This window comes from Microtus oregoni, unplaced genomic scaffold (assembly GCF_018167655.1).
Source record: "Microtus oregoni isolate MIOR12 unplaced genomic scaffold, Mior012 000005F_ref0000423, whole genome shotgun sequence".
Classification (NCBI taxonomy): Eukaryota; Metazoa; Chordata; class Mammalia; order Rodentia; family Cricetidae; genus Microtus; species Microtus oregoni.
Genome location: NW_024543064.1, coordinates 65,784,797 through 65,797,116, shown reverse-complemented (window position 1 = coordinate 65,797,116; position 12,320 = coordinate 65,784,797). Strand labels below are relative to the sequence as shown.

General features: G+C 38.0%; 1 protein-coding gene across 12 annotated transcripts in view; it reads right to left on the bottom strand.

Annotated features, from left to right (window-relative positions):
* The window catches only part of Mpdz (multiple PDZ domain crumbs cell polarity complex component), a 155,553-nt gene that overhangs the window by 44,331 nt on the left and 98,902 nt on the right, over positions 1 to 12,320 (bottom strand). For all 12 annotated transcript variants that reach the window (XM_041651581.1, XM_041651580.1, XM_041651586.1 and 9 more), the window contains 3 exons: positions 10,936 to 11,040; positions 8,103 to 8,195; positions 2,368 to 2,545 (listed from right to left, as the gene is read on the bottom strand). In XM_041651581.1, the coding sequence (XP_041507515.1) occupies positions 2,368 to 2,545; positions 8,103 to 8,195; positions 10,936 to 11,040 (376 nt within the window). The remainder of the gene's footprint in view (positions 1 to 2,367; positions 2,546 to 8,102; positions 8,196 to 10,935; positions 11,041 to 12,320) is intronic.

The following is a 12,320-nucleotide window of genomic DNA, read 5'->3' as shown; positions in this document are numbered from 1 at the left end:
TTCTGAGTCAGTTTATGGGTCAGCATCATTAAAGAAACAGTCTAGAGAGATGCATTCAGGGTTCCTTTCATCGAAGCCTGTGCTATGCTGTTAATTCTTCATAAAGTTATTTACTTAGGACATGGCAGGCGTGGGAAGAGTGATTCTTCATGGAATTCTCCTAGAGAAATTTAAAGAATAAACAAAACAATAATATTCAGGAACGTGAGACTACTGCAAGGTTAGTTTTGCAAAAGAATCTGCAGTAGACGTGACAGAAGTTAGAAGCCAAAAAATTGTGTTTGTTTGTTAGTGTCTTATATAAATAGTCTGGACAATAAACATTATTTTGTAATGTTTTGTGGGTGATGATCAGCTCAGCTTATGCACTAGATGGTCAGGAAGAACAAAGAGAAAGGGACAAATGCCACTCCTGACAGGTAACTGTAGATCTCATTTCCAAATACCAAGTCAAGCTCAAAATGGACACAATTCTGTGGATGAGAACAAATCATTATGTACTGACATAGAACTATACACACTTAGTTAAAAGTCTCTCTCATACCATAGTGATATGACAATATTTTTTAATTCATACTAAAATGACCCTTGTCATTTCTATCAAGACAATATTGATGCCCACTGTATGTCACCTAAACATTGTCACTCAAGTCCAAAGCAACCACATTAGTACAGGGCTGTTTTAGGATCCCAGGACTACAAGGGACTACAAGGACTACAAAGCTTCCTATTTCCTGGAGAAACCCTGAACATGATGTATTGAAAAAGTCACCAGTAACCTAAATTTTACAATACACACACACACACACACACACACACACACACACCCTTTTTTTTTTTCAACTAAAAAAATGGTTTAACTAAAATAGTTTATTCTTGACTAACTGTAATTGATATTTAATTGTCTTAAAGGGCATTTGGGGCGCAAACTATGGCCAATCATGTCTAAAGATCTTTGTATATAATTTTTCTTTTTCTCTTTAGGTAAAAAGTATTTACTAGTTAAACTACATAAAATAAGCCTCCTAGTAACAATTTAAAATTAAAATTTTACATGGAGTTCTGACTCAAGCAAGAATTCCATTAAAGAGGCTAGTATATCATTTAATGAGAGTAGGCCAGTCTGTCATGTCATTTGTCCTTATAGATAGTCACAGGTAAAAGAAAGGCACCAGATGCCTATTTCCTCTCAAACTTCAAATTCTCATTTCCATAGGCTCAGAGAATGAATGGATAGATGAATGAATTTACTAGCCAATATTAGAACATTTTCTTTTCTCATCACAGTTTTGGGGGCTGACGCCCAGGGCCTTGCATGTACATGCAGTGGCCACCCTCGCACTGAGCTAAATGCCTAGCCAAAGTGAAATACAATATACAATGCAATAATCAACCTTCTGAACCAGGAAGGTATTTGAATGTGTAAGTTTTACAGACTGAGAAAATGGGACAATCACTTGTACAAGGAAACACAATATCCATCACAGTCATAAACATCTTTACTTCTCAGTTGCTCCTTCCTTTTACTCTGTAAACTAGAAAAATTGGATCCGATATCCACTTCTCAACATTTAAATTTAACTGTGCCTAATCTGATTGAATAGCTTACTATACTGCTTTGAGGTACTTTGGTTACTTCTCTCCTTCCTTCTGGCCAGGCAGGCACAATGCGTGTCTATTGCGGACTCTAGCTCCTGGCCCAGCACTGGGAACATAGTAGCTGTTCTTCTAATACACATCAATAAACGTGTGTGTGGCTGGACTGCACATAAGAACTCTGGGTAAGGCATTAGATTTTAATTAGGGGAGACATGATTTGATATATGATATATGTTTCTCTCTTACACACAGCAAAGTGTTTGCCATGCACATGCATACACAGGGCCCTCTGTGGTGAAGCGGCATGGTACTGAGGAGGAGGCTCCTAGCTTTGTTGAAACATTCATTTAAAAAGTCATAAAGTTCTCGGCATTGACAACTTTAGGAGAAAAGACTCACTTAAAACCTCACTCAACCAAGTTTATATACAAAGAAATGACTTTAATAAATTATTCCTTGCAATAACATCTTACTGGAAAACTTAACTATGAGATATGTGTTTTCCTTGTGTATACATGATATTAAACATTTTAATTTTCCCCTTAGAAAATTTCTTTTAAAATTTATATATCTTAGGACCAATGCTTTTAAAAATGTCTGTGTTTCAGGTATAGTTTGCCATCACAGACACACAAAGGAACATATGAAAGGAAGGAGATGCCTAGTATCACAGACACCTGACGCCAGCACGAAAGCAAGGATGACAACTCGTCGGTAAGAAAGTGAGAGAGGGAGGATGTTTTCAACAGAAAGCTCACTGGACGTTACCTCAATTATCCTGTCTCCAGGCTTCAAGGTTCCATTTTTGCCAGCTGGACTATCTTCAAGAACATGTTTGATGAAAATACCCCTCATCACTTCCCCGTTGCTCAGGCGGCTCCCCATCCCTCGGCCACCAACAATGCTGATGCCCAAGGACTTGCTAGGTTCTCTCCAAAGTTCCACCCTATAAAAAAAAAAAAAAACAACAAAATATTAAACTCCCAGAGAAAAACACAAAGGAAAAGCTTCCTGAACTTTAGAATATCCTGTAGATGACTTAGTTATTGCTATGATGAAGTGCTATGACATGACCAAAAGTAAGCAGAGAAGAAAGGGTTTTATTTCAGCTAACAGTTCCATATCATTCTTCATCATCATTAAAAGAAGTCAGGACAGGCACTCAAACAGAGCAGGAAACTGGAGCTCTTGCATTGCTGGTAGGGATGTGATAAAGTACAGCCACAATGGAAAACTAACAGAAATTACCATATGGGAATACAAACAAAAGGAGACCAACCAGGGTTGTGAACAGATAGTTAAAATACCTACATCAGCAAAGAAACATCCACCACAGTTAAGAGGTAGATGCAACACTAATGTTTATCAGAAATGAACAAATAAAGACTGGCAAGGGGGCTCGGTGCATCAAAATGCTATCTGCATAATCCTGATATACCTAAATCTGATCCCTGGAGCCCATAGGCAAACACGTTGGCTTGCATCTGTAATCCCAGTACTCCTGTAAGAAGATGGGAGGCACAGACAGGAGGGCTGCCCAGAAGCTCACAGGCAGCGAGCCTGGTGTACACCAGGAAGCAGAACCTGGAGTGACCTTGCCTCAAATTATTGGTAGGCGATAAACCAACTTCCACCAGTTGTTTTCTGACCTCCACATGCACCCACACCCATGCACACACATACCACACAGAGAATAGTAGATCACTTTAAAATTTAAAAATGAATAAGCAAAGTGATACATATTTTATTGGAATTTTACTCTGTATTAAAAAGAAAGAAAATGCTAAAATACGTTTTGACATACACAAACTCTGAGTGTACTATGCTATATAAAATTGACCAGCTAAATGAAGTAATGACAAAGGCCTATTATTGCACTCAAAAGAAGTCCAGAGCAGACATATTCAGGGACAGGACACTGAACGGAGTTTGCTAGCTGGGAAATGGATATGGAGGTATTATTTGATGGATACAGTCTTAGTTTTATAAGAGTCTTCTGTAGATGATGGTACTAAATTTATATAGTGAAGGTTCTTAAAGCCTCTGAATCACATACTTAGAAATGGAATAATAAATATGTCTAATCACAATAGAACCCTAGTCATAAAAGATTAATGTAGATACTTTCCAAGTCATGTGTTTTGTTAATATTAATATTGGACTCATATTCTAGGCTAAAGTGCATGCCAGTGAAGAAGTGCCATTTTGCAGGAACATTAATAATATAGACATTACATGATCAGGAGACTCAGCTACCACAGAACAGATGGCAGCTTCTGGGTTTAGCAGCCAAATCCAGGGAAAGAACATTTTTGCACACACTAATCAGAAGCTTGCCTCTGTGGGAGTCTTTCTTGCCAGAGCAGACCTGGTCATTAACAGCCAGGGGATGAAGGACAGCCGCTGAAAATATTCTCCATGAAATGATCCTTCTAGCACCTCCCGAGATTCCCTGAACGGCGTCGCACTTTCTGCTCCAGGAAGAACAGTGGCTCCTTACTGTTCTGCAAGTTGATTTCATATGCTACTACCCTGCAGCCCTAGCACTGTATCTATTGTCCCTCCCTGTCCACACAATAAACAAAGAACTCACACAGAATATCTGTCAACATCTAAAGAGTTAAGGATGGAGGCTAAGGATCTAACTGGAAAAGAGATTGTTTGGTGTTTGATATTAAGCACGAGAAAAGGAAAACGAGGTAAGGATGGATCTACAGGACCATGCTCTGGAAGGGAAGTGATGTGAGCATCAGGAAGAGGTTCAAGGTGTACATCTATTCCAGACTTCACAGAAGACAATGGTGCTGGCATTGAGGACACGAAGGCAGCATGGTCCAGTGTGCCCTCAACACTGACATTTGGGGGAGTTTCAGTGAGAGGAAACTCTGCAAAGTGAACAAATTGGCAGAAAGAAAGCACCAGTGTAGGGCAGCAGGTGTGCCAGATGAGATGCACAGGGCAAACATTTCCCCTTTGCTCAGGCAATGTTTTTCTTAACTGAATATATATAATCCTAGAAAGTTGATCTGTTTAGTTGGAAGAAATTAGACCATGATCTTTGTGAATTAAACAAGCTAAAATATTACTCAACATTTTCTCTCTAGTCTATAAAAATCATAGAACCAATATCCTTTTCTATTTTTCTATTATATTTTTATAACATTATACATTATTGTAGCTCTTTGTATGCCTGTGTGTATATACACAAATGTACATGTGTCAGTATGAAGTATACACACAAGTATGTACAGAAATGCATGCCTACCCCCCATGCAGAGGGAAGAAGAGGGTCTTCAGGGCGTCTTAAATATTTCTTGAATTAACTTTAACAGTAAATTGGTCAAACAAAGAAATTTAGCCAATGTCTGTATACACAATAGAAGCCAGGTAGGAATCTTGAGCTCTTAAGAAAACTTTAAAAAGGAGTGACAGGAAATGTCCCCTACAGCTGTTCATTGATAAATGTGAGTTGAAATGATTTTTTTGAGTACTATAAGCAGTAAATTATATTAAGGCTTAGGGTGTCCCCATCCCACTCTTTAAGGGAGCTAAATGTGCTTCCACTTAGTCCTCCTAACAAGTCTAGAAGGTACATACTCTTTAGACCTCAAAAGGAAGAACCACAGATTCAGGATCTCTGGCGAAGAACACTGGGTACTCTAGAGAATTGACAGTTTAAACCACTATTGTGATAGATGGTCTATGAATCCTTAAACAATGCAGACAAGAGTTAAGTGATCACACAGGCAGAAAGCTAGGCTGACCGGTCTTTAGACACAGCATGGTGAATATCCCTGGGAAAGAGGGACACCTGTCAAGAAACACTGTGCAGAGCACGTTCTGGCTCTGGGACCAGACAGCTGGATTGTGTGAGCAGAGTCCCTGGATTCCGGCCCCGGTCTTCCGCTACTTAATCACATGGCACTAGGTCAACCTGCTTAGTCTTTTTGTCTTATTTATTTCAGTTGTGAAAATGCAGCCAATGAAAACCTCCAGTAAGACAGTCTTCTGAAGAATTAATCCCTTAAAATAGCATTGTAAAACAAAAGCTTTGCTATATATCTCAAAATAAGTAACAAATAAATTGATGATGGTCGTGGTGATTTCTACAGGGATGGCAGGAAGTATACTATTTTATCTGTACAAGTGAGCAAGTAAGTACACACCTCCTCAAACCTCAAGTGTGTAAAGACAAAGTTCCATCCATTGACAGAACACTTAAAAATGCTATACATGTCATTTGGAGAATATCCATATATTGAAATAGAAGTAGAAGCTGCTATGATAACCATAAAAAGAAACAAGATAACTTCAACTAAACTTCTAAAATGCATATAAATCTATAAGCCAGTAATTCTACTCCTGGATACATAATACATAACCTAAATAAGATTTCATACACTAGCAAAAACCCAATTTACTCATGCCTACTTTGTATCTTAATTTTTTAAAGTTATGATTGTGCATGTATTTTATATATGCAGAAGCACGTGTGCCATGGTGTGCATGTGGAAGTCACAGAACAATTTTGTGGAGTTAGTTCACCTTGGCCCTCTTTGTAGGCTCTGGGGATTGAACTCAGTTGATTTGGGCAGCAAGCACCTTTACCACTGAGCCCTTCCATCAGGTTCATTTTACAATCCTTGACACTTAACGAACAAATATTCTCTAGTTCTAAAAACAAATCTGTTGATTTTGTGTTTCCAATACTAGGAAGAAGGCTCGTGCTTCCAGAAAGCTCTGGTTGTGCTGTCTCCTTCTTAGCCGCCATCGGTGAACATTCTCCGGGAGTAATTTAGTGCCTCTATACACAGTGGTGCACAGAAAGAAGCAAAGCCTCTTGTTGAGAAAGCCTCTTTGGAAGCCTTGGGCATTTTCTGTGTAAAATCACCACCACAGAGGGAATTCTTAGGCTGAAGACAAAACTGAGAAGCAAAGCATGCAAACTTTCCAGTCCCAAGGATATGTGCTTCTTTTTCTATAATAGCTTCCTTTTGTTGAGCTACTTGCGACAGATACACAGACTGGATCAGGTACTCCTGAGGACTGCCCACTGCTGTGCGGGGGCTGTTTAGATGCAGAACTTACTGATTCTTCCTCAAAATTTAAAAGACTCCGTCACTAATCCAATTATACAAGTGAAAAGCTTTAGAAATCAAGAAATTTGTGCACAATACTCAAATACAGTTCATATTGGCTCCAACCATTCATACACTGACTAAACTACCTTTTATATCAGGGTGAGATTAAAACTAAGTCAATTTACCTTTTCTATAGTTATTACTTTATCCAACAACATTTAACTTTGTTAACGATTTGCTCTAGGATAACTTCATTTAATTTCTTTATCTACTAATACAAGTAAATAAGGCACTAAGACCTTATAATAAACTCTCTGTTGTAGATCTTTTCCATATATTCTTTTTAATGCTGAGAGAGACAGCAAGCTAATTGGCTATTGAAGAAATTCAAAATAAATTTTTTTTAGATGGCTAGAGATGTTTAGTTTCTCTGAAAATGACATAAAATACAGTCTTTTCTGTATTTTATAAAGTATGGCTGCAGATTAAAGCTCATTTGTGAGCAGGCAACATCACAATGCAAGGCTCCATGGCAATGGCTAACTTCAGGGTTGTTTGAAGGGGCTGAGACATGATTACTGTTATATAGTAGCCCACACTAGTCTATGCTTCATATACATCTAGATCTTCCCTGGTCAAGAACATCCTATCTTCCTCAGAGACAGAATTTATGTCTTAGACTTTCTTCCTGCTTACTCTGAGTCCATACCCAAGCCTCAGTGTAAGTTGACTTGACTCAGCATGGGCATGTTAGTGTGTCCTCAAGATACAGTGATTTGTCTGAGCAGATTCAAGGCCAGTCTTCTTTGCTGCATAGGAACCAGTGCCAGCAAATATAAGGCTTTGGATAACTCAGCCTGTGACAGCTCAGTTCTTTGCTCGTATTTCTGTCTCTTTTATATTTACAGTTGCCTCTCTCTCTCTCTCTCTCTCTCTCTCTCTCTCTCTCTCTCTCTCACACACACACACACACACACATACACAGAGACACACACACATTTATGTATGCATGTAAAAATAAAATATTATGTTTTACGTATATTACATATATTATACTATGGTTAAATATATAATTTTAAATGTAAACATGTAAACAATGTGAAACGCAAGCAAACATTTGGCATTATACCTAAAACTATTCAGAACTTATGCATTCCAATTACCTGTGCATACTTTTATCTAGTTAATTGTCTTTAATGTCTACTATAGATCCTTGTTTATAAGTTAGTTTTAACTCTGTATGATAAACATTATTTTCTCTAATATACATACAAAAAAATGAAGAATTAACAATGTCTAATGAAGTGTCAGATGCCATAAGTAGCAAGCTATAGGCCAGTGCTTCAGACCACACATTCTTTCTCTCTCCCTCTTTTAACATAGGAACTCACTGAATGGGCTGAACATAGAAGGAGTCCATACCTCCGGGGCTGACTCCAGCTGCTGTAGGCTGCATTCTGTAGTTCACTTTCTTCCCCTTCTCCTTCTTCTCGCTCTGGTAGTTCCGGAATGCCTCTTGTTAAGGAAATACACAGTGAGGATTCCGAGCAACACTGCCCTGAATGTACTTAACTGTTAGTTAAAAAAGCAGAGCTATCTGAATTTTCATTGTTCCTGACCAACAAATTCATAACATTTCCAGCATAAGAAAACAAAACTAAACTAAAATGAAAACGAAACAAAACAAACAAAAAAAAACCCGAAGCAAACAAACAACAAAAACCTAACCAAACAAATAATAACCTTACACCAAAGTCAGCTTCACATGAAAATTTGAAGAAACTGAGGCACACAAAGTCTTGGCTGATTGAATGTGGTAGAATAAAGGAATAGTAAAGGAAAGGAGTGAGGAAATTCCAAAAAGCCTGGAATTCTAAAGTAAAATTATTTGGCAAATATTTCTCTGCCCTGAAGGAATCCATCATCAGTTGATTTTATAGAACTGAAAGATCTAAAGAAGGCATGTATTCAAATTATAGGCATTCTTCACTGACAGGAATCCCGAACTCATTCAAACTATGTGATCTTTAGATTTGAGATCAGAAGTTAGGTGACCCAACGGATCTGCACTTGGACATGATTCACAGTGCTGACAAACCAATGGGCAGGCTCTCCACGAACATCCTTTTCTTTGACCTCAATGGTCAAGCATTGTTTAAACATCGTTAAAATGAAGATTACCTGCCGCAGGCCCTACCAGCTGCTCTGCATTTGAAGTCCCCTTTATGTAAACTAAAAAGAGCAGGCAGATCTAGGAAAAGCTGTGTTTTCTAGAGTCTAGTATAGTTAGCAACAGTTCCAAGAGGTGTACTTTAAAGGAGATATCAAGAAGATGAATGAGAAACAGTCCAAGTCCTCTGTTAAGGACCTAAAGAAATGTAAGCCGAAGAGATGAAAAGGAGATGAAGAAAAAGTAGGTTTAGGAGACAGTGTGAGAATGTGAGCAGCTGCTGTAACAGCTACTGATGGCCACAGGAGAGGGGGAGGGTCTCTACCCTAAAGCCTGGGCTGGGAGATGTATGTATAAGCTACGCATAGGCGATCTGGGCCACACTGTACTGCAGACCTGACATTTGAACTGAGAGAAGACAACCTTAATCCTTTGATGCATGGACCCCAGCTTCTTTAAATAACTCTACAAGGTTTAGTTCTTTCACTAACTCACACATGCTCTTCCAGATATGACTAGTATTTGTATCTTAGCATGTGGTTTTAAGTTTTCCAATGTTGTTTACTCCTTAGATCAAAATAGAACCATTCTTTTCTTCTCAACTCAGGCAGCCAAGCCAAGTATTTAATTGCTTTCTCCGTGTGAGTTAATGTTGCCAATCAAAGACATTTCTATAACTATGTCTTAATCTAAGTGCCACTAAAGAAGTCACTGGGACGAAGTCATACACAGTATAAAGCAGTGAGAATAGAACTGAGGCCACCTAGGGCTTACTCTCTTTGTTTTAAGGGCTTGTAAAATTTTTCCTTTGGATTCAATGGTCAAGATCTGAGTCTGACTGATTACATCCTAAGCTTGGCTTTGAAACTAGCTGTGGGACTCCAGGAAGTTAAGCTCCTACTGCTGTACATCCCTCTTCTGTAAGATGCTTTTTGTAAGCATCCTGATGTTAATGACAAATATGCTTTCTCTGTGATGAAGCAGTTAATAACTACACAGGCAACCAAGGCCATTTTTCTCTCTATGAGAAACAATGATGAAAGTACCATTTTTGTTCTAAGAGTTTTGAATGTTTTAAGGCCTATGAACTGTTAGATGTTAACTGGTCCTCTATTTGGACAAAAGATCACTTTTTCCATTTTGATGGAAAACACTAAAAAACTACAATCAACACATGCTATGAAGCCTAAGATGGGAATTCTGGAGGGTAAATAGGTCAACTTTTATATAGGGTAAGGTACTCCTGCCATAAATATCATGAGGCCCAAAAGACTGTAATTTTCCTTTTCATTACTAAGCACAGATCACGTCTTTCCATTCCCAACTATTCTCTGCACACTGGCCTTGCATAATTTGCAGAGAAAGCAAAGGTGCTATATTGTAATTCCTTCAGGGCCACTGGGAACCAAGCTGTCCTGACACCGACTGTGGATACAGGAGTCTTCTGAGAAAGACTCCGAATATTTGTGAAGCTCTATGCTGTACAGCATGCTTACGAGAAATCTGGTATCCAACTGTCAGTGTAACTGCAAAAAGCAGTCCACAGAACATACTTCCCGAGAAAGCACTCTGACATTTCTCTCCTGCTGTGAACTCAATCAGTAGTACCAACAAGCCCCAATTCTGTCTTTTTGTAAGAGTGAAGAACACTCTATTATTTAAAGGCTCTTAAAATACTGTGTATACACAGAGCCTTAAAAAGCTAAGCACGGATTCCTAATATCCCTATATACCAAGATTCTGAGCTTAAGAGAATTAATACATTCACTAAAAAATGTTTCTGATTGAGTTGTTTGATATTTCTAAAACAAGAGAAAACACTATATAAGACCACAGAAAATGTGCTGTCTAGATAATTAATGAAATAATTATATAGGGAGAATTACCAAACTTAATGTAAAAAGTGCTATGCTAGCTGGGTGAATAAAAGATTGTTTTAATTTATTGATTTGCATATTTATATATTTCCCAAATTTTCTATTTTAAATGATAATGACTTGACTAACTGAGATAAAGGAGGAATTATTTTTAAATATTCTGCATTGTTTTAATATTAATTGTTTTGTAATATACTTACTTACTCACCTGCCACTGTATGAAGAAAAAATATCCAGTGCCATTATTCCTCCAGATTGTTGGCCAAAACTTACTCTGAACTCTTCCAAATGTTCTGCAGGCACGTAAGTAATTCTGGAAAGAAACACAATCCGTGAGAGGAAGGGAATAGAGTTCTGCCTGTTATAAAAGCTTCTCCAACATGGCAAACAGTCATCCTGCCCATCCATGTCTGCACTGCACTGCTGAGTGGAGTGAGCACACTCAACAGGCAACCCGAAATTGAAAAGGCGAAATACTCTACAGGCAAACACAACACCTGGAGTAAAAGCTGTAAATGCTACTCATAAACTACTGATTTATTAACAACCACATAATAAAGTATGATTATCTATTTCTCCGAATGAAAAAGCCAACGTAATGATTTTGCGATTAGGAAGCTATACAATTCATAGGAGAGCTAGGGAGGCAGTTCAACAGCAGAGCACTTACAGTGAACACCTCTGGGTTTGCTCCCTTTACTGCAATGATGAATGAATGAATGAGTGGGACTAGAGCTACAGCTCAGCTGTAGAATGTTTGCTTACCATGCCTAATGCCTAGGCTCCTCACTGCTACTGCAAAGTCAATATTTAAGTAAACAAAGATCCATATTAATATTATTTCTGTCAGTAGATTACTGAGCAGAAATAAATTAGGTTTACTTTATTAAGCACCAGATATCTAGAACTTGTTATTCATTATAACAATTAACTGTGGACATTAATTAGCATAATCAATGATTGAGTGAGCTCTATTAAACTACAAACTTGAAAACCTAAAGTCTGAAGCTAACATATTTAAATTTAAGGAAATACTCATTAATGTGCAGAAACTTCTTTTATCTTTTTATTTGTCCTCAAAGAACTCCAACTGTTTACACTTGAAAGCAAACTGGTAAATTCAACAAGTAGCCACCGAGCGTTCATCATGTAGAGGACAGAAATCAGTCACGTGGACCGGAATACAGTCATGGCGTGAGCAACCCACACAGCAAAGTCTGCATTCACTGCTATTCACTACGGCCAGCTCAGCGCTGATAAAATCTGCAAGTACGTCGGTCAAGATGCTCAGATTAATCACTACTGTATTATACTACTGTTCAGATAAATACTGTATCTGATGGACACGATATGATCGTGAGACTAGGAACAAAGAGTACATGTATAAAACAAGCTCAATATGAAATTACAAAAACTCCTAAAGAAATAATACATCCATCAAGATGAGTTCAAAAGATCCTGACCCTAGAGAGTAAAGATATAAGAACTATATTTCATGCTGTGAAAAAATAAAAATTATACCAATTCATTACTTTGAAGTTAGGAAGATGTATTTCAAACATATTGATAATACCATAATGATATTCCCCCTTT